General features: G+C 44.2%; 2 protein-coding genes across 4 annotated transcripts; one reads left to right on the forward strand and one right to left on the reverse strand.

The window, feature by feature from the left end:
• Positions 1-399: 399 nt before the first annotated feature.
• Positions 400-2174, reverse strand: ROMO1 (reactive oxygen species modulator 1). Its single transcript, XM_045528690.1, has 3 exons — positions 1975-2174; positions 1639-1769; positions 400-597 (listed from the first exon to the last, which is right to left on the reverse strand). The coding sequence occupies exons 2-3, from the start codon at positions 1767-1769 to the stop codon at positions 489-491; spliced, it is 240 nt and encodes a 79-aa protein (XP_045384646.1). The 5' UTR covers positions 1975-2174; the 3' UTR covers positions 400-488.
• Positions 2061-21941, forward strand: NFS1 (NFS1 cysteine desulfurase). 3 transcript variants are annotated; one of them, XM_045528687.1, is made up of 13 exons: positions 2061-2236; positions 2835-2938; positions 4075-4191; positions 5107-5190; positions 7812-7964; positions 13802-13895; positions 14591-14725; positions 16329-16486; positions 16915-17020; positions 17101-17182; positions 18081-18164; positions 18577-18666; positions 21215-21941. In XM_045528687.1, the coding sequence occupies exons 1-13, from the start codon at positions 2140-2142 to the stop codon at positions 21276-21278; spliced, it is 1368 nt and encodes a 455-aa protein (XP_045384643.1). In that variant the 5' UTR covers positions 2061-2139; the 3' UTR covers positions 21279-21941. The 3 variants fall into 3 exon arrangements, with proteins under 3 accessions (XP_045384643.1, XP_045384644.1, XP_045384645.1); XM_045528688.1 differs by having other exon boundaries at positions 2071-2236; positions 2841-2938; XM_045528689.1 differs by lacking the exon at positions 4075-4191 and having other exon boundaries at positions 2071-2236.
• The last annotated feature ends 258 nt before the right edge of the window (positions 21942-22199 follow it).

A 22199-nucleotide genomic window follows, 5' to 3' on the forward strand; every position in this document is an offset into this window, starting at 1 on the left:
ACGTTCTTAGTTTGTTTCCAGTGAATAAATTGTTCTTTCTGATGAAGCAGGCAGCTGTACGTGAAGAACAGGATGAACAACATTGTTTTGGAAATAAGTTATAACTTCTTTTTGTAGTGTTTGACCTTGAGGAAATCTAAACTTTCAAATCTCACATTTTTTTTGAATCTCAGATTTTTACCTTTAAAAGGGAGATAAAAGCACTAACCTTACAGGTTTTAGTTTACTATAATCTATGCGAGGTACTAGGCACCCCAAAATTTTCCAGTTGTGGACTAAGAGAGTCAGGCTTTGTGAAACAGCAGCCCTACTCATTAGCACACCTTTTAGTTTAGAAGATGTTTGGCAAAGCTGAATAGGCTGAGAGTGAGAAGAAAATAATTCCTCCATCAGACACACTCAAGACTACTCAAAGACTTTGTTTTATTACAGTATATGGGCTGGGATTGATGAGAAGGTGTAGATGTAGTGGGCAACCACTGCCATGGTTAGCACCGGATGCCCATCCCGATGGCCATGAATGTGCCAAATGTTCCGCCACTCTGCATCATGGTTTTCCCAATGCCGCCCATCAGCTCCCGACCCCGCATTCCGATCCTGAGGAGGAAACCAAGATGGGGCCATTTGGGAACAAAAATACAAGGAAGACTATTACCTGCCCCTTTCTAGTCTGCTGCTATCAATGAGTCAAGCACTTCTTAAGTCTGGCATTCCCTATATCTTATTTGCCACTTACTGGACATTATCTTTTCCCATCAGAATGAGTAATGACAAGGAAAAGAACCCCACAGGTTATTTGGGGTGCTCTTCTGATTATCAACTTTAAGTTTGAGCGAGGCAATAGATGCAATGTAAAGTACATTGGCAGGGAAAACAGCTTTTGGGACTGGTTTTGCCTCCAGGGCATATATGTTCCAATGGAGACAGCTGTCTTGGATGGTTTTCTGGTGTTGAGTTTGGAGTCAGACCTGGGTTCAAGACCCTGCTCTGCAATTTGCTGGCTGTGTCAAATGTAAAATGGACATGAAAAGATTGTTTACATGATCTTTTTGATTCAAGTATAGTATTTAGCACAGTGCTTAACGTAAAGTGCTCTGTAAACGGGAATGTATAGGCTGGAAAAATGGAAATAATAGCCTCTAAATGTGAAAATGACCTTCTTCAGAGTATAAAGTATCTGTATCCTCTCTGCATCCTGTTCCCAGGGTAGTAAAACCGTTCAACAAGTTTGTTTTGTTGTACTCAATTGCAAATAAAAATAATAGTAGTAATAACCGGCTACTGAGCATTTAATGTGCCAGATTGTGTGCCAAGTGTGCTGATTTGTGATTGTTACAGTTCTATGAGGTGTTACTGTCCTCATCCTACACTTAAGGAGACCCACTATCCCACTTGACTAAAGTCACTGAACAAGTAAGAAAAGGCCAGAAAACATTTTTACTCTAGATCTCAGAATCTTAAACACTGACGCTTCCCATCTGTCCTTGTGGACTGAAGGTGGATAGGAAATCGGTCTCGCTCGCTAAAGGACAGCCTGGGAAGTAGAAGTAAGTAGGCTCTGTTCAGGCTCCCAACCGAGGGAGGTGGGGTGGGAAGGACCAGTAGTCCCACCCAGAGATCACTGCTCGCGCTCCTCACCTGAGACAGGAAAAGGTGCCGAAGAGCGCCCCGGCCGCCATGCCCACGGCACAACCCATCACAAAGCCCATCTTCACGCGGTCGAAGCAGCTTGGCTGAGATTGTCCGTACGGACCCACGGCCACCGGCATCTGCAGGGTGCGAGCGATAGGGAAATGTGGGCCCAGCCGCCAGGTCCAGAGTCCGGCGGGGACGGAGACGGCGAGTCGGGAGTGGACCCAAGGGTTCGGGAAAAGTTAGGGAAGAAAAATCAGCGCATAGCCCTACTCCACCACCCTTTTTGCGTCCAGGCCCCGCGCCGCGCGACGACGCGGGGTTCGGACCGCCCCACCTCACCTCGCTCGCGGCCTCGGTCGCCCAGCTCTGCGTCTCACACGGAAAGCGGGGAGGAGGGCGCTCGTGGCCCGAGGAATCCCTTCCGGAGCGCGAGGAAGTACTTCCGGGAGCCTGGTAGGCTGAAGACTGCAGCCACTTCGGCTGGTGGGCTCTGCCACCAGGACCATGCTGCTACGAGCCGCTTGGAGGCGGGCGGCCTTGGCGGCGACTGCAGCTCCGGGGCCGAGGTCTGCGGCGCCCACTCGGGGGCTGCGCCTGCGCGGTACGCTCCCGCTCGCTGCCACGGTCTCCGGAGGCGCGGACCTTTCTCCCTGGGCGCTGCGACGCAGCTGAGTTTTCCGGAGCCTCCCTGTCCCGCCGCCCAGATCCTCTGACCCTTTCCCTCAGACTTTCTCAGGCCAGCACCCCCGAACGGTTGACTCCGCCGCGCCGCCGCTCAGATCCTGCCCCGTACCCTGGAGAACTTTGGAGGCTCGTCCTTCAAAGGTCTCCTGGCCAATCTAGAGATGTTGATCAAGGCTCTCCAGCCAGTAACGTTCGAAAGAGATCGCACCTATTCTGGCCCCACCTTTCTTCTAAACGGCTTTGCCCTTTAGAGCCCTCCTCACTCCCAATGAGACGATTTGAATATTGCCCCAACATCCCTCTCCACGAAACTTCTCTCTCCCTATCCCTTCCCTCCTTTCACAGTGTGCTCAGGTTCTCTGATGTCTTGTTTCATTTCCATTGAAGTTTGACCCCAGCACTCCTTTAACTTATCATCTCGCCTCCGTCCAGATTTTGCTTTCTGCTCCCTTGGTTGCTTTGCATTCATGGTTGCATTCTGTCTTACTTGGCTGCTCTGTTCCATTTTTTGTCAGTTGCAGACCATGCTCCCCAGTCGGCTGTTCCCTCAGATACAGCCGCTGCTCCGGAGTCAGTGCTGCGACCTCTCTATATGGATGTGCAAGCTACAACTCCTCTGGTAAGGATAGAAGGGCAGCTTTTCCCACAAGGTTGTTTACAGGAAGTAAATGATAGAAGTGACAACACACGGAAATGACTGGAACCCTGTAGAAGTGAGAGCCATTGAGAGGTGCTGAGAAAAGCAATGAGGCAGGAGGCTTAAATTCTGTTCCACTAGAAACAGCTGGTAGGGTGGGGAACCTGTGGCCTTGGGGCCACATGTGGCCTTCTGGATTCTTGAGTATGGCCTTTTTTTTCTTTTTGAGACAGAGTGTTGCTCTGTCACCCAGGCTAGAGTGTCCTGGCGTCAGCCTAGTTCACAGCAATCTCAAAGTCCTGGGCTCACACAATTCTCCTGCCTCAGCCTGCTAAGTAGCTGGGACTACAGGTGTGCACCACCAATTTTTTTTCTATTGTTTTAGTTGCCCATCTAATTTATTTTTATTTTTAGTAGAGATGGGGTCTTGTTCTTGTTCAGGCTGGGAGTATGGCCTCTTCACTGAATCCAAATTTTACAGAACAAAGCCTTCTATTAGCGGTGCAGCAGAGAAAGGTAAAGCTTTTCTTGCCTCCTTGGTGTTTAAAAAAGAACAATCTTGAAATCAGAAGGCCTAAGGTTCCCCACACCACTGGTCAAATCACTTCAGTGCAAGCACTACAGTAATAGTTAAAAGCATGGCGTCCGGAATTAGCTCGACTGCCACTTAATAACTTTGTGAACTTGGGCCAGTATTAAACAGGTCAAAAGATGTAAAGCAGCCTGGCACATGATAAGCACTCTAATATTAATACAAGTTCTCACCAACATGTGAGAAGGGGTGTTTACCTGTGCCCTGTCTTGTTCTAGCCACTCTAAATCACATTGCCTCACAGGAATGAGAACACCTGCAGAAACAGATGTCAGAACAAGGCAGTGTTTGTAGACTATCTGAGGGTATGGTAGAACAACCTGAGTTAAGACAGGTTGGTAGTGGGGGTATATTAGGTTGATAACTGGTTGGTACCTGAGGGGACAGAAGAATGTTTGAGGCCTAAGCTAGGCAGTGTCTGAAGCGTTGGGAGTGTGATGAAACTGGTTAGGCAGGTCTGAGGGAATGGAGTAGGGCCCGAGTTAATTATGGGCTCAAGGAAAGTGACCTGTTCTGTTGTTCTCAGGACCCCCGGGTACTTGACGCCATGCTCCCTTACCTAGTCAACTACTATGGGAACCCACATTCCCGTACACATGCTTATGGATGGGAGAGTGAGGCAGCCATGGAACGTGCTCGCCAGGTTAGTACAAAGGGGTCTGGGAGGTTCTGAGGTTAGAGAGGGTCAGTGGCCCTTGCAGGGCATTTCCTTGGTAGGTGTGGGTGGAGGTGAAAATGGTTTTGGGTTCTTTCTGGAAGAGATTTGGAAAGTAACCTTGGAGTTTGTAGGCATTTCATGAGTTCCCACATTTCCTAGCTAAATTATCTTGGGCAAATTATCTAATTTCTCTAAACCTTAATTTCCTCCCATTGAAAATGGAGATTCCAATAGTTTCTACTGTGTAAGGTTATTGGGGGATTAAATGCTCGTAAGGTATTTATTAACACAATGCCGATACATAGTAAGAGCTCAAAGTTCATTTAAGAAACCTAATAATGGGCCGGGCGCTGTGGCTCACGCGTGTAATTCTAGCACTCTGGGAGGCTGAGACCGAGTCGGGAGGATTGCTTGAGCTCAGGAGTTCAAGACCAGCCTGAGCAAGAGCGAGACCCCGTTTCTACTATAAATAGAAAGAAATTAGCCAAACAACTAAAAATAGAAAAAATTAGCCGGGCACGGTGGGGTGTGCCTGTAGTCCCAGATACCCGGGTAGCTGAGGCCGGAGGATGGCTTGAGCCAAGGAGTTTGAGGTTGCTGTGAGCTAGGCAGACGCTAGGGCACTCTAGCCCAGGAAACATAGTGAGACTAGGTCTAAAAAAAAAAAAAAACCCAATAATATAATTATTATTATTTTGTACTGGGTTGGAAAAGAGCCTGGAATCCGAGATATTACGGGATCTGTCCATTTTCTGATCTTAGTAGGTACAGAGCTTCTTCCTGGGCAGTTTGGTAGAATACAGTTGAGCTCTTCTTGCTCCAGAGCTGTCTCAGCTGTGTATGCAGCCCCATTCCTGCCTGGGGAATTAATGTTATATATCTCTGTTTCTTGGCTTGCAGCAAGTAGCATCTCTGATTGGGGCTGATCCTCGTGAGATCATTTTCACTAGTGGCGCTACTGAATCCAACAACATAGCAATTAAGGTAAGCGAAGGGAACCAGAGGGCTTAGGGCATATCTGAGCTTTCCTCACTTGGGAGATAGTGTCCCTTCATCATTTGGACTGAGGTATGTATTTCCTAGCTACACACCCCCACCCCATTGTGAAGAGAAGACACATACTCTTTCTGATTTGTTGCTTCCTTTAACCCTTTGCAAATGTACCCTATCTTAAGTCTTTGCCCCTATTGGTGTGAGTTCAATGAGGTAGTTGGATAGGAGAGGAGATGGCTCTCAGTCTATTAGCCACTTCATTTTTTGGATGGCAGCTACTTCAGAGAGTGGGTAATGGTGACTGAACCCTTGTCACCATTCTTTTGATTTAGTAATGAATTTCACCCTTATGTACCTGATTTCAGTGCTGCCCTCCTCTCAGCCTTCCCTTTTCTTTCTGATCATATCTGTTTGTAACAAGTTCCTGCCATTTCTTTAGATATCTCCATTTTGAAGTGCTTTTCACTGTGGTGCCATCTGCAGTCATTCACTTGGTCACCCATTCTGGGATCAGTCATTGTATCCTTGGGACATAGACATCGTTGGTGTTAATGCAAGTAAAATTCCACTCTTAGTTATGTTAATTAGTTCTTGCCCTTTTGGCTAAGGTCAATTGTAGTAGTCATATTGGTGTTTCATAGAACATGATCACATCTGACTGGGACTGATTTCCAGGACTGAGTAAATGCCAAGGCTCTGAGAAATTGTGGCCTGCTATAGGTCCAGCTCTGGCTCCACCCCATCTCATCTTTGTCTCTGAATTGTGCTGCCAGTGTTGGATTCTTTGACCTTGGCCTGAATGTAGGAGGCCTGGGACGGGCTCCAGAGTTATCAGTACTCTGTCCAATTCTGTTAGCAGGAAGGCATCCTTCCTTTGGACTATGGAGACCCCAGAGTCAGGGCAGCAGTCCATCCAAAGGTGCAGATGGATTCTGAAATGGGCAGCATTTTCAGACCTTTGAAAATGTTTGCTTTGGAAGTATCCAAAGAACCCAAAGCAGAAGTCAAGGATTGCTAAGAGTAGGTGTCATGTTGTTTCTCTTCTGGGTATGTATTGTATCTGTCATTAAAGGAATCTATGCCATGGGTAACTGAGATGGGAGAAAGTGGATTAGGGAATATATCATTTAAATTACATTTTTGGCTGGGAGCGGTGGCTCACACCTGTAATCAGAGTGCCTGTAATCCTAGCACTCAGGGAGGCTGAGGCTAGAGAGGATCGTTTGAGGTCAGGAATTTGAGACCAGCCTGAACAAAAGCGAGACCCGTCTCTACTAACATAGAAAAAATTAACCGGGTGTGGTGACACGTACCTATAGTCCCAGCTACTCAGGAGTCTGAGGAAGGAGGATTGCTTGGGCTCAGGAGTTTGAGGTTGCTGTGAGCTAGGCTGATGCCACGGCACTCTAGCTCGGGCAACAAAGTGAGACTCTGTCTCAAAAAAGAAAAAAATTAAATTTTTTTAAACAACAGTAACAACATTTTGAACTACTCTCACCATCCTCCAACCATTTTTACATTATTGATGTGACTACTTTTGGAGATAAAATAGAGTATATGTTAATTTTAAATGTTTCTTTTTTATGTTACTTGTCCTCCTGAACTTACAGTTTTTACGTAGTTATAATTTTGGCCTATATAGTTTTATATTCTGCTTTTAAAGGTAGTACTCTAATATATGCTGTAGGGGAGTTGCACGTTTTATTTCTTTCAATTTTTTAATTTTTGAAAAATAAACCTGTCACATGTGGTAAGAGTTTTATAACCCTACAGAAAGATTTAAAATGAAGTATAAGTCTTCCTCTCCTTCCTCCAGGTCCCCTAGTCTTGTTCCACAAAGTTAATTCTGTTAACTCTAAACTAATTATTAACATGTTTAGTATTGTTCCAGGAAAAAAAAGTATACATACATATGAATTTGCTTTTTTTCTTGAATGAGATGAATCGTTCTTCTTTATTTTCTTGTAATAGTTGAAATTCCAGGAATTTTTTAACCTATCTTTATTGTTTCTTTCTTTTTTTTTTTTTTCTTTTTTTTGAGACAGAATCTTGCTCTGTCTCCCTGGGTAGAGTGCAGTGGCATCATCACAGTTCACTGCAACCTCAAACTTCTGGGTTTAAGTGATCCTCTTGCCTCAGCCTCCTGAGTAGCTGGGACTACAGGTGTGTGTCACTGTGCCGGCTAATTTCTTCTATTTTTAGTAGAGACAGGGTCTCACTCTTGTTCAGGGTAGTCTCAAACTCCTGACCTCATGCGATCCTCCCTCCTTGGCCTCCCAGAGTGCTAGGATTACAGCTGTGAGATGGCTATAGGAAGCCCTGAATTTAGAGCTGGCTGGATAGAAGTATGAGTGTCTTGAGACACCCGAGATTTGCATCTGGCATCTGAAATAGGGGCAGTCTTGTGTGACTGAGCCCTTAACCCAGGGGTTTTTCACTAACTCTGGATAGTGAGTATCAGAATTGAATTGAATTGTAGGATACTCTGTTGGTGTCCAAGAATTGTTGTTAGAGCATACTGGCCTTGCCCACTTTCCCTTTACAAGTGGGATGGAGGTTATTGCTGTCTCTCTGAGTCTGTTCTCTTTCTTTCCACCACCACCAATTTCTAGGGGGTGGCCAGGTTCTATAGGTCACGGAAAAAGCATGTCATCACCACCCAGACAGAACACAAATGTGTCTTGGACTCCTGCCGTTCACTGCAAGCTGAGGGCTTTCAGGTCACCTACCTCCCAGTGCAGAAGAGTGGGATAATCGACCTCAAGGTATGAGTGGCTCTTGGCAGGAGGACTAAAAAGGGAGGAGCCTGGCTTCAGCCTATAAATCTATTTCTTCAGCCTCAGCTGAAGCTTGAAGGACTAGATCTAATGGTTAGGGTGGGGATTAAAGAAATAGGCCCGGCAGAGAAAAAGATTATATTCCCCTGAAGTGTGTATTGTCCTCCTTTTCTCTGGAGGACTTGCTTCTGAGCTTTATTGGTGCTTCCTGGTTTGTATGAGAACACCTGGCCATGTGTGCAGAATTCCAAGGACACACTCACCATGGCAAAGCTCTGGCTTCCTCCTTCCCTGCACTAATGCTTCTTATCCCCCTAAAGAGGAGAGGTATAGTTTTCTTTTTTTTCTTTTTTTTTTTTTGATACAGGTTTCTCACTCTGTTCTCCAGAGTAGAGTACAGTGGTGTCATCATAGCTGACTGCAAACTGAATCTCTTTTTTTTTGAGACAGAGTCTGGCTCTCTTGTCCAGGCTAGGGTGCTGTGGCGTCAGCCTAGCTCACAGCAACCTCAAACTCTTGGGCTCAAGCGATCCTCCTGCCTCAGCCTCCCGAGTAGCTGGGACTATAGGCATGCACCACCATGCCCAGCTAATTTTTTCCATATATTTTTAGTTGTCCTGCTAATTTCTTTCTAAGTTTTTAGTAGAGACGGGGTCTCGCTCTTGCTCAGGCTGGTCTCGAACACCTGACCTCCAGCGATCCTCCCACCTCGGCCTACCAGAATGCTAGGATTACAGGCATGAGCCACTATGCTTGGTCAATTTTCTTGAATATTTCCCTTTTTGGCTCATTTCCTTATATGTCCATTTTAGGTAGTGCATAAAACCATCTTGTCCGCTAGATTTTGGGTATTTGCATCCCTAGACAAATCCTAATATGCTGTTTGTAGACAGAGCCCTGAATCCAAACTCCAGACTGTTTTCATCATTCGTTTTTTCTTTCCTCTTTCTACTTCCTCATATTCAATTATAAGTCAGTCACATTCTTATCTGTGGCTATTTCCTTATAATATCTCTAGAATTGTACTTTCCTCTCCTTTCTTTGGCTTGATTGTACGCTGCATCTAACTACCTCTAGACTTAAGCTCTGATGCCTGACCTAGTCCTTTAGCTACCACATTCTAGCATGTCCTGCCCGATCCTCACTAGACTTTATTTTCTAAAGGACTCATTTTACCTTTTTTCATTTTATTCAAAAACCCTTAGAGATTTCCCATTTACTTTGGAATGAAGTATAACTTCATTTTACTTGACATTCAGATTTCTTTACATGTTGCTTTTTTTTTGAGACAGAGTGTCACTTTGTTGCCCTGGCTAAAGTGAGTGCCATGGCGTCATCCTAGCTCACAGCAACCTCAAACTCCTGGGCTTAAGCAATCCTACTGCCTCAGCCTCCCGAGTAGCTGGGACTATAGGCATGCGCCACCATGCCTGGCTAATTTTTTCTATATATATTTTTAGTTGTCCAGATAATTTCTTTCTATTTTTAGTAGAGACGGGGTCTCGCTCTTGCTCAGGATGGTCTCGAACTCCTGAGCTCAAACGATCCGCCCGGCTCGGCCTCCCAGAGTGCTAGGATTACAGGCGTGAGCCACCGCGCCCGGCCTACATGTTGCTTTTTTAAGCATTTAAAAAATTGAGATATAATTTAGTTACCATAAAATTCACCTTGTAAAAGTGTACAAGTCCTCCAGGCATGGTGGCTCACACCTGTAATCCTAGCACTCTGGGAGGCCGAGGCAGGAGGATCGCTTGAGCTCAGGAGTTCGAGACCAGCCTGAGCAAGAGCGAGACCCCATCTCTACTAAAAATAGAAAACTTAACCGGGCATGGTGGCATGCACCTATAGTCCCAGCTACTTGGGAGGCTGAGGCAGGAGGATTGCTTGAGCCCAGGAATTTGATGTTGCAGTGAGCTATGATGATGCCACTGTACTCTAACCAGGGTGACAGAGCAAGACTCTGTCTCAAAAAAAAAAAAATTAATTAAAATAAATTAAAGGCCGGGCGCAGTGGCTCACGCCTGTAATCCTAGCACTCTGGGAGGCCGAGGCGGGCAGATCGTTGGAGCTCAGGAGTTCGAGACCAGCCTGAGCAAGAGCGAGACTCCGTCTCTACTAAAAAAAATAGAAAGAAATTATATGGACAGCTAAAAATATATATAGAAAAAATTAGCCGGGCATGGTGGCACATGCCTGTAGTCCCAGCTACTTGGGAGGCTGAGGCAGAAGGATCACTTGAGCCCAGGAGTTTGAGGTTGCTGTGAGCTAGGCTGATGCCACGGCACTCATTCTAGCCCAGGCAACAGAGTGAGACTGTCTCAAAAAAAATAAATTAAAAAAAAATAAAAAAAATAAATTAAAAATGGAAAAAGCAATCCTCTCACCTCAGCTTCTCAAAGTCAGTCCTGGAATTACAGGTGTGAGCCTTCGTGCCCAGTTGCTTTCACATCTTTCTAATGTGCCCTGCCAGTCCAGCCTTAGGCTTTTCCTCACATATTCCCTCATTCATCTGTTTACCTTTTCTTTGCACTTATCTTTTTTTTTTTTTGAGACAGAGCCTCACTCTGTTGCCTGGGCTAGAGTGCCGTGGCATCAGCCTAGCTCACAGCAACCTCAAACTCCTGGGCTCAAGTGATCCTCCTGCCTCAGCCTCCCAGGTAGCTGGGACTACAGGCACACACCACCATGCGCGGCTAATTTTTTTGTATATATTTTAGTTCAGCTAATTTCTTTCTATTTTTAGTAGAGATGAGGTCTCGCTCTTGCTCAGGCTGGTCTCGAACTCCTGAGCTCAAATGATCCACCCGCCTCGGCCTCCCAGAGTGTTAGTATTACAGGCGTGAGCCACCTCGCCCGGCCTCTTTGCACTTATCTTAATCTTCTCCCTCTTTTAAAAACTTAGCTTAAGTCCCAGCTCTCAAGAAATCTCTTTGGCTGCTCCAATCCCTTCGAATGTCTTTCTTCTCTAAAGTCTCTTAACACTTAATGGCTTTTTACTTCAGTGCTGTGTCGTAAATGTGTATCTCTCTCTCATCTCTCCACTAGGCTGTTTCTTGAATGCTAGGAGTACGTATTTTATAGATTTTTATTTCTCATAATACTTAACATAATGCCTTTATTTCACTTCATACTATTTTTTTAAATTTCAAAATATTAAGGGGGTACAAATGTTTTAGGTTACATGGGTCATTTTTGTAATGCTGAGTCTTGGCTATAGATGTGCCTGTCACCCGAATAGTGTTCACAGTACCCATGAGGTTGGTTTATTCCCCTCCCTTCCTTCTCCCTTCCCCCTGGTTTCTTTGCACCTAGTTTTACTTTCCTCTGTGCACTTGTGTGCTCATTGGTTAGTTCGAATTTAATAGTGAGTACATGTGGTGTTTGTTTTTCCATTCTTGAGTTACTTCACTTAGGAGAATGGTCTCTAGTTCCATCCAGATTGTTGCAAAAGGTATTAATTCATCTTTTTTTATGGCTGAGTAGTACTTCATGGTGTACATATACCACATTTTATTAATCTACTCATGAATTGATGGGCACTTGGGTTGATTCCACATCTTTGCCATTGTGGATTGTGCTGCCATAAACATTCGAGTACAGGTGTCTTTTTGATAAAATGACTTTCCTTTGGGTAAATACCCCGTAGTAGAATTGGTGGATCAAATTGTAGGTAGTTCTTTGAGGAATCTCCATACTGTTTTCCATAGAGGTTGTACTAATTTGCAGTCCCACCAGCAGTGTGTAAGGATTCCTTTCTCTCTGTATCCATGACAGAATGTGTTGTTTTGGGGCTTTTTAATAAAAGCCGTTCTAACTGGGGTAAAGTGATATCTCATTGTGGTTTTAATTTGCATTTTCGTGATGATTAGTGACTCACTTCATACTATTTTATTATACCATCGTGCCAGGCACTGGGCATAGAGGGATGAACAAGACTGGCCTAGTCCCTGCCTTCAGGGAGCTCATGTTCTAGTGAATGGGACAGTTAACATGTAAACAAACATAAATGAAACAATTACAAATTGTGCTATGAGGGAAGCAAAGAAGCAGCTGAGAGAGAACTTAATATTGAGCATATACATTAGACCAGTGTCTGGGGAGGCATAGTAGATGTTGATGGGTTGATCAATAATTCCTTTAAGATATTTCAGTCAGATGTAGTCCCTGCCTCTGTGTTGTTAATAGTAACTCTGTTGTTTGCTATTTACTCTATTCTTTGTAGCTTGTTCATAACTGTAGGTAGAAAGGGCTCCTCCTCTCTTTTGTTATTTAACTTTTTAGATAATTGTTGATTCACATATAGTTGTAAGAGATAATACAGAGAGATTACATGTCATTTTTGCCCAGTTTCCTCAATAACATCTTTCCAAAGTATAGTACAGGATATTGGCATTGATACAATCTACCAATCTTGTTCTGATTTCCCCTCTTTTGCTTGTATTCACTTGTGTGTGTTTGTGTATAGTTCTATAGAATTTTACTACATCAAGTTCGTGTAAGCACCACCACAGTCAAGATACAAATAGTTTTATCACCACTATGATCCTTCACGTTTTTTTGAAACCACTAATCTCTTCTCCATTTCTTTTTTTTGAGATCGAATTTCGCTCTGCTGCCTGGGCTAGAGTGTAGTGGCATCATCACCGCTCACTGCAACCTCAAACTCCTGGGCTCAAGAGATTCTCCTGCCTCAGCCTCCCAAGTCGCTGGCACTACCAGTGTGTGCCACCATGCTTGGCTAATTTTTTTATTTTTTGTAGAGAGAGGGTCTCACTTTTGCTCAGGCTAGTCTCAAACTCCTGGCCTCAAGCTACCCTCCTGCCTCAGACTCTGAAAGTGCTAGGATTACAAGCGTGAGCCACCATTCTCCATTTCTTTAGTTTTTGTTATTTCATAATGCTATATAAATGGAGTCATACAGTATATAACCTTTTGGGATTGGCTTTTTACTCAGCATAAGTCTTTGAAGATTCTTTCATTGCTGCATGTACCAGTAGTTTGTTCCTTTTTTGCTTTTTTGTTCCTTTTTATTGATGAGTAGTAGTCCATGTTATGGATGTACCACAGTTTGTTTAACCATTTACCTGTTGAAGGACTGCGGGTAGTTTCTAGGTTTTAGCAATTAAGAATAAAGTTACTATAAACTTTGTGTGTGTGTGTGTGTGTGTGTGTGTGTGTGTGTGTGTGTGTGTGACAGAGGCTCCTCACTCTGTTACTTGGGCTAGTGTGCAGTGGCATAATCATAGCTCACTTCGATCTCAAACTCCTGGGCTCAAGTGATCCTCCTGCCTCAGCCTCCCAAGTTGCTGGGACTACAGGCACAAACAACAACACCTGGCTAATTTTTCTGTGTTAGTAGAGATGAGGTCTCGCTCTTCTTTAGGCTGGTCTCAAACTCCCGAGCTCAAGCAATCTCCCCACCTTGGCTCCCAGAATGCTAGGATTACAGGTGTGAGCCACCATGCCTGGCCTATAAACATTTTTGTACAGATTTTCTGTGACTTTAATTTTCATTTCTCTGGGATAAATGCTCAAGAATGCAGTTATTGGGTTGTATGGTAATTTCATGTTTCATTTTATAAGAAAAAGAAACTGCCAAACTATTTTTCAAAGTTGCTTTACCATTTTACATTCCCATCAGCAATGCCTGAATAATCAGAATTCTCTGCCTCTTCACCAGCATTTTGTGTTGTTATTATTTTTATTTTAGCCATTCTGATAGGTGTGTAGTAAACAGCTTCTTTTCAAGACTAAGCTTGCCTACATTCTGATTTAGAGAGAATTTGTTGGCACTCTATAGTCTCCTTACTCCTGCATTTTCTTAGGAACTAGAGGCTGCTATCCAGCCAGACACTAGCCTGGTCTCAGTCATGACTGTGAACAATGAGATTGGAGTGAAGCAGCCTATTGCAGAAATCGGTGAGTATTGTGTGTTAACCCTGATTCTTGCCCATCACTGGCCTGAGGGAGCAGGGGTATCATGGGAGCTGTAACACTCTATGGAGTACAGTAAGGAAATCAAGGGAGAGAAAGCCTAAGTACCTTATTCAAGGATACTGAAAGTGGCATAGCTAGTATTTGAATCCAGGTCTAGTATCCTTTATAGTTGTTCATTGCATTGCTGTTGCTACCCAAAACAACAAAAAACTCTTCTACCCTTTTCCCCTTTCATCTTTTTTTCCTTTAGAACATCTCTTTATGATCCTCACTTAAGAGCTCACCCTGTAATTTCTTTAGACACATTAGCAAAAAGATCTGTTAATCTTTTCTTCTTTCAAATCAAAAAGTATCTACAAGGTAATCTGACATATTGAAAGGTGGTATTAATGAGGTGTACAAGAATTTTATGTGTTAGAATATCAGGGGTGTTTTGGTGCTTTGTCCCTCATCTTTTTTATTCCAGTGAAAGGAAGAGAGAGAAAGAGAGAGAAGAAGGGAAAGGGAGGAGAGGGAAGGAGAGGGGAGATGGAGGGGGGAAGGGGTGGGGCAAGGGAGGGAATTTACTACAACACTGACAGAAGTCATTTACTGTAAGTAGAGACAGTTGATGGTGCATTGTGGGATCATTGCCAGATGACTTCCCAGGTGTGGGTCTTTCCCTCTTGTTTCTTCAGGACAGATTTGCAGTTCCAGAAAGGTATATTTCCATACTGATGCGGCCCAGGCTGTTGGAAAAATCCCACTTGATGTCAATGACATGAAAATTGATCTCATGAGCATCAGTGGTCACAAAATCTATGGTCCCAAAGGTAACAGCCCTCCTAGATTTCCTCTCTTCTCTGTACTTCCCAGCAAGACTTTTTACAGATGTTCCTCAGAGTCATTTGGGACTGCTGTTACTCTCAGAGGAAGCTGTACATCCAGAGTCCCCTGCAGAATGGAGGTGTCATTTAGCAATAGCCAAAAACACTTGCCTATTTGTAGACCCTAGCTGTTAGTATACAGCAGGCTATTCTTCCTTGGTCCATTTTTAAAAATCCTTAGAAGGGATGTAGGTGTTAATTTGGTTGGGGTACAAGCAGTTTGTCAAATCTAATTTAGCTAGATAGCCCCAGCTATCTTGTGTGCCCCACTATGATGTACATGGCAACATTCTTTGACTCCTTTATTCCCAGTGTCTTGCCTTAGTTCAGGAGAAGATTGTATGGGCTTTTATATCTCTTGGTGTTTGTTCCTAGAAGACTTAGCAGTCTGTGCTCTTGTTAGTCTCTCAAGGACACCTGTCTGTCTACTATAGTTCTGTTGGCCTGGGAATGTTTTCAAGCTTTAGTTCTGTCTCTTCCCCCCAACCCTTGGGAAGAGACTGTTGTCTCTCAAGTGAGGACCTTTTTTGTTTGATTATCTGTGCCAGTACACTTTCTGTGTCTGTAGGGTGTGTTTTCTGGGTGTATACCTTAGGAACAGGTGTGATAGCTTCTGGAAGTATGAACGATAGCTGCTTCTAAGGGTTCTCAGAGGCTGTAAAGAGAGTTTTTGTGAGCTATTATTACAAAAAGCCCAACAGGCATTCTGTCTTTATCTAATTACATTGTTGCCTTTATTGGCTTTTATTGTAGATACATCTATTTTGATAAAACCAATGAACCTATATTGAGTTGATAGACCCTGGGAGATTGTGCTAATTCTTACTTCTATTCTGATCTACCGCTTTTTCCCCTCCTCAAAGTTTTTTTAAAATTTACTTAGAGAAAGTAATATATTCACATGGTTCAAAATTCAAAAGCTACAAAAAAATACTTGGTGGAAAGTCTCCTCCCGCCTCTGTCTTCTGGCCATGCAGTTTCCTGGGTATTTTTCTAGAATTGTTCTATGTATTTGCAAGCACAGATATATATATATATATATATATATATATATGTATATATATATTTCCTCTCCACTTCTTCACTTTTTTATCCAGATGGTAGCATACTATACTCATTGTTCTGATTTGATCTTGCTTTTTTTTTTTTTTTTTTTTTTTAAGAGACAAAGTCTTGCTCTGTTGCCCAGGCTGGAGTATAGTGGCTGGATCATAGCTCACTGCAGCCTTGAACTTCTGGGCTCAAGTGATCCTCCTGCCTCAGCCTCCCAAGTAGCTATGACTATCTAGCTGGGAATTAGCCACACTGGGCTAATTTTTTGTAGCAATAGGGTCTCAAACTCCTGGCCTCAAGCAGCCCTCCCACCTAGGCCTCCCAAAGCACTCGGATTATAAGCATGAGCCACTGCATTCAGCGAACTCTTTCTATTTAGAAAAATTTCAAACTTAGAGAAAAGTTGAAATAATATATTGATCCCTTTGGAAAGTAATATTTTATTTCATCTGTGTTTCTCTCTTTCTCTTTTTTTGTAACAAACTTTGTTTCCCAGGGGTTGGTGCCATCTACATCCGTCGCCGGCCCCGTGTGCGTGTGGAGGCCCTGCAGAGTGGAGGGGGGCAGGAGCGGGGTATGCGGTCTGGGACAGTGCCCACACCCTTAGTGGTGGGGCTGGGGGCTGCGTGTGAGGTGGCACAGCAAGAGATGGAGGTATGGGGAGAGCAGTTCCCTCCCACAACTTCTTCCCCTGTCCTGGGTCTCGTTTTTAGAAGCTTCTCAGCATGACTGAGTCAGATCTCTGCCAGAAGAGGGGGTTTAAGAAAACCCTTTGCTGTCCTGGTGCTGCTGGCACCATGTTCTGAGGGAGGCATTCTGGCCTGTATAACCCCTACCCTTTAGTAGTTATCAGCTCATTTATTTCTGTGTTGTTGGAACCTTGGGTCTAGTTATTGAGCACCTTCTGCATACCAGGTACTGTGCTCAGTGCTGAAGGTACAGTGGTCTCCATAAGTAACATAGAATGATAGGTGGGTCTGATACACAATCACTTCTGAGTTTAGGAGAAGGGCTTTTAGAGCTGTGTGTTTCTGAGCTGGTTTATGGTCACTGTGTTTAATCCTCCTTTGCCCACTCCTTAGTATGACCACAAGCGGATCTCAAAGTTATCAGAGCGGCTGATACAGAAGATAATGAAGAGCCTTCCAGATGTGGTGATGAATGGGGACCCTGAGCACCATTACCCTGGTATAGACATGCCCTTTCTATCCCCATTCTAGAAGTTGCTGAGACTTGGAGACCTCTCTCATAGTACTTCTTTTCTCCAGGCTGTGTCAACCTTTCCTTTGCGTATGTGGAAGGGGAGAGTCTGCTGATGGCACTGAAGGATGTTGCCTTATCCTCAGGAAGGTGAGTTGGACAGAATAGACAGAGACTGTGGCAGGGTGGCTTCCAAGTGCTGTATAGGTTATTGAGATTCCAAGTATGGAGATGACAGGCACAAGAACTCTTTACTAAGTGTAAAGGTCATTTTGAGAGCTTGTTTGGAGGTTCTAGCAAGAGAGTGCATCTACTCGTATATCCTTGACCGAAGAATGGTCCTCCTCTATTGGAGAAGGTCATCCTCTTCGACTGAGCTCACAGCTTTGGGAGGGATGCACTTGGAGAGCTGAGGGAAGAAGGGGACACCTGCCTAGCCAGCCAGATCAGCCAAATCAACCCTGGCAATCAATGGGGTGACAGATGTTGCAGCCAGTTCACCCTCACATCCGGGTAAAGGTCATTTTGTAAGCGCCTATTTTTTGGCTGGCTGGGCACAGGTTGAAGTTTACCACCAGGGGAGGGCATCTTGGGGTAGAATGTTGTGCTTTTCCTGGTCCTAGAGGATGTATGTATCTGTTCTAGGGTCATACTAGCAGTTCTGTTGCAGGCCTCCAGAATTGAAGATGCTCCAAAGTCCACCAGGGGTTTACCTGCCCTTCAGGCTAGTGTATTTTGTCCCATGGAAGTGAGCACATGGTCCTCTGCTGCCTCTTATTGTCACATCCAACTTTTGTGGTATCATGCTCTGTCCCACCTTGGCAGTGTCCTTGCTCGAGGAGGTTATTTACCATAGGAGCCAGAGGAGCTAGGCACACATCCCAGGATGTGCAGGATAGCATCAGGCCCTTTAGCTCTGCCAGGTTATGTCTCTTTTGTCTCCATGGTATGACTCCAGGGTCCTGGGGAATGGAAGAAAGACTGAGCATTTGTGGCTTAAAGCATATGTTGATGATGAACTGAACAAGGCTTGTGTCTCTCTCCTCAGTGCCTGCACCTCTGCATCCCTGGAGCCTTCTTATGTCCTTAGAGCAATTGGCACTGATGAGGATTTAGCACACTCTTCTATCAGGTCAGTGAGTTGAGCTTCAATATATATGAAAGGCATCCTCTTCAGTTTTTATCTCCTGGTATAGTCTTTCTCAGTCTAGTTCTCCTTATCTCTTCTTGATTCCTTCTGGGAGTTTCTAGAGCAGTGGTTCTCAGACTTCATTGAGTATCACCTGGGAAGTTTGTGTAATATGATTTCTGAGTCCCACACTCAGATATTCTGATTCAGTAGGTCTGGAGAAGAAGTAGGAAACTTCTTGGTTATTCTAATGTGGGTGGTCCATAGACCATGTTCTGAGAAACTCTGCCCTAGAGGGGAAGGACCATGTTCTTCTCTCCATGTCTTTTGTGTAGTACATCCTCAGTGAGTATTTGCTGAATGACTTCACCCTAGTGCCAGACTCTGACGCAGAGCTCTTTTGCTCTTTTATCAGGTTTGGCATCGGCCGCTTCACTACAGAGGAGGAAGTGGACTATACAGTAGAGAAGTGCATTCAGCATGTGAAACGTCTTCGAGAAATGAGGTATAAACTATTGTATCAGAGACCCTTTGGAAGAAACTGTAGTGCTGTCTACTTTCTTACCCTTAGGCTATGTATTCATACTATCAAAAACCAAAGTATGAGAGCACTTGGATTTTAGGATTTAGAGATTCCACAAAGCAAGAAAGTGGATCTCCTTGGCTACTTGTTTTCAGGAAATGAGCAAGTCTTTTTAAAAAGTAAAGCACTAGGCCAGGCGCAGTGGCTCATGCCTATAATCCTAGCACTTTGGGACGCCGAAGTGGGAGGATTGCTTGAGCCCAGGAGTTCGAGACCAGCCCAAGCAATATAGAGAGACCCCATCTCTACAAAAAATAGAAAAATAAGTGAGGTTTGGTGGCCTGTGCCTGTGGTCCCAGCTGTTTGGGAGGCTGAGGCAGGAGGACCATCTGAGCCCAGGAGTTGGAGGTTACACTGAGCTGTGATGACACCACTGCACTCTAGCCCGGGCAACAGAGTGAGACTGTCTCAAAAAAATAAAATAAAATAAAAACTAAAGAACTTTATACACTTGGTGGGGTTAGGAGTTAAAAAAAAAAAAAGATATAAATGTAGGTAGTATTTTTCATTATTGTTATTGGTAATATTAATCATTGTCATTGCAGCAATATCAATTAGTGGTTTATATACTAACTATAGGACTAACTCCCTTCGGTATAGGGATTCTATTTTTTTTTTTTTTTTTTTTTTTGAGACAGAGTCTCACTCTGTTGCCCAGGCTAGAGTGAGTGCTGTGGCATCATCCTAGCTCACAGCAACCTCAAACTCCTGGACTCAGGCGATCCTTCTGCCTCAGCCTCCCGAGTAGCTGGGACTACAGGCATGTGCCACCATGCCCGGATAATTTTTTCTATATATATTTTTAGTTGTCCATATAATTTCTTTCTATTTTTAGTAGAGACGGGGTCTCGCTCTTGCTCAGGCTGGTCTCAAACTCCTGAGCTCAAACAGTCTGCCCGCCTCGGCCTCCCAGAGTGCTAGGATTACAGGCGTGAGCCACCACACCTGGCCTCTACATAGGGATTCTTAATTTGGATTCTGTGGCTGGACTTCAGGAGGTACATGATACCTCTGAAATTGTATGCTAAATGTTGTACACTTGTGCATTTTCCCTGGAAGAAAGTGTATAATTTTCATCAGATTCTCAAAAGGTTAAGAACCACTATTCAGAGTTTTCTTTGTAAAGGTACTTATAAAGGTCATGAAATTCTTGACCAATCAGCTGCCAACAGGGCTTAGCTTCCTCCTGGGAACATTGAGGCCTCTGTATTTTTTCAGAACTTGGCTCTATACTTGTTCAACTTGACTTTCAGGATTCTCTTGGTCCAGTTGGTAGAGTTCAGGTATACACCCTACTTCCCTTTGTGAGCTCTCCTAGACCTTTTCATGCCCTGGGTTTTCCTCCTAGGTCTAACTGTATTGCTTAAGAATTTATAGCTTGCTCAGCCGTAGGATTCTTCCTTTGGCCTAGGTTTCTGACACTCTCTGGTACACTCAAAGGGCATTTCTACTGAATATGTACCAGCAAAGCCTTATTTTACCTATCTGTGTGGCTTCAGCATCTGTACCCTATCCCTTCTGACTCTTTACAAATTGAATTCAGCCTAGTCCCATTAGTCCTCAACCAGAGGCATATTTTGTGAGCCTATATTTATAAGTGAAACGTCCCTAAAGAGAACGGATAGGAAGGAGATGGCTAACATTAAAGGGCCATGGAAAATCTTAGAAAGGCATTTTGCAAATGCATAGTGTAAAGCAGAGGAATAAGCCCAGAACAGAATGAAATCTGATAGAAGAACGTTACCTGGGGAAATCCAAACTATCAAATCCCACATTCAAAGCACACTGAAGTAATGTCTGGTCTGAGAACATTATCCAAGACATCCAAGCTGAAGGGGATCAGAGCTTAGCAGAGATTTCTCAGCAGCAGCTCCTGTGAGAGATGGGATCCAGGAGTTTCTTTTGGATTGGAGCTAAGGATGTGGGAAACATAGTCCAACTCTGGGGAGATGAAGCTGGCAAGAACTGGGTAAAGGCACTGCCTACCCAGATGGTTTATGGCTAAGCTCCAGCCCTAACTGGGAACTAGAACAAAACCCAGAAACAAGTGCTGAAAAGTGAGCTATAAGTGATTGTGGGCTTTAGTAAAGAGGCTGAAACTTGCTGCTTATACAGGTCCCAAGGGTGTTGGTTCCTCCAGGAAGACTGTGTCCGTAGCCTCTCAGACATGGGACGAGAAGTTCAAGAATATGACCATGCTGATGCTCATTGGCTCATGGACCCATGGCATCTGAGCCTGGGGGACCTATCTATTCCTGTTTGTTTGGTGGCAGTTGGGGAGAGGATAGAGCTGACAAGGACTTACGGCTAGCTGAGAAATACTTACTAACCACTTGTGGTAGGATCCTACCAGGGCAAAAGGCAGAAGAGAGATAAGGACAAAAGAAGGTAAGTCATTGCTCAGGGCCTTGGAGCCAATGTTGGTACCTGTCTAAGCCCTCATTCACCTAATATCTCTTCTCTTTGGCAGCCCACTCTGGGAGATGGTTCAGGATGGCATTGACCTCAAGAGCATCAAGTGGACCCAACACTAGAAGAGTGGGGCCCTGACTTTATGCTGGTCTAGCCCCTCCTGCCACACCAACCCACGCAGACTGGCACCTTGTTATGCCCCATGGATGCTCCAGAATTGGTATAGCCCGATTTACTGAAGCATCAGCTCACCTCTATGATGGAAACTGAAGGAAACTGTCTTTCCCCAGCTTCATCTCCTTTGGTGGGGAGCATTTCCCATTTCTTTCCAGGAGTTCTTCTCTGGTATTATAGTGTGTGGACATTTTCATCTTGAAGCAATAGAGACATTTGCTGTGATGTTGCTGCTGGACATATGTGTATCCTTGGTGGGTCGAGCAAGAGGAACTGGAAGAAGGCTCTTTGTTCAGAGACCCCAGCGCTCTATATGGACATTTGAGTTGTTTCTTTCTGCTGCTCAGCTGGACTGGCTTCTTCAGCAACAAGCATAATCAACCGCAATTTAATCTTTTTTGTGGCTCCAAAGGACATCTTTTCATATTGACTGTAAATGAAAAGGCGAGTTTCGTAGAAGACTTATCTCCTTTCTGTTCTCGTGACCCACTAGGTCAAAAGAAAGGAGCTAGAAATCATCCGTATGACTCCACCCATTATTCTTATAATTTGTTTTTTTCCTTAAAATTTGTCAATTTGAAGATTGGCGAAATAAACTCACCTTCTGTTTACTCTGTGTCTTTATGAGAGGCTGAGGGAGAAGTGAAGTGGAGCTTTACTTGGGAATTGTGGAGAAGACCACCACTCTACCTAATTTCCATAGATGGCTCAGTTGGATTTCGTATCTCTTCACTCAATAAGTATTTCAATGCTTGCCAGGAGCCAGACTTGTTCTGGGTGTTGGGGATACACTGGTTAACAGGACCAGAAAGGACCCCGTATTGAGTTTTCATTTTATTTTATTTTTTAGTAGAGACGGCATCTTACTC

Source organism: Lemur catta, chromosome 17, assembly GCF_020740605.2.
Source record: "Lemur catta isolate mLemCat1 chromosome 17, mLemCat1.pri, whole genome shotgun sequence".
Lineage (NCBI taxonomy): Eukaryota > Metazoa > Chordata > Mammalia > Primates > Lemuridae > Lemur > Lemur catta.

What these genes read in the sequence shown, in the direction of transcription:
- ROMO1 (XM_045528690.1), bottom strand. Translation starts at nt 1,769, where the DNA reads ATGCCGGTGGCCGTGGGTCCGTACGGACAATCTCAGCCAAGCTGCTTC. An exon ending in GGCACCTTTTCCTGTCTCAG is followed by an intron (nt 598 to 1,638) that starts GTGAGGAGCGCG and finishes TTTCCTCCTCAG; the next exon opens with GATCGGAATGCGGGGTCGGG.
- NFS1 (XM_045528687.1), top strand. Translation starts at nt 2,140, where the DNA reads ATGCTGCTACGAGCCGCTTGGAGGCGGGCGGCCTTGGCGGCGACTGCA. An exon ending in TCGGGGGCTGCGCCTGCGCG is followed by an intron (nt 2,237 to 2,834) that starts GTACGCTCCCGC and finishes ATTTTTTGTCAG; the next exon opens with TTGCAGACCATGCTCCCCAG. An exon ending in AAACGTCTTCGAGAAATGAG is followed by an intron (nt 18,667 to 21,214) that starts GTATAAACTATT and finishes TCTCTTTGGCAG; the next exon opens with CCCACTCTGGGAGATGGTTC.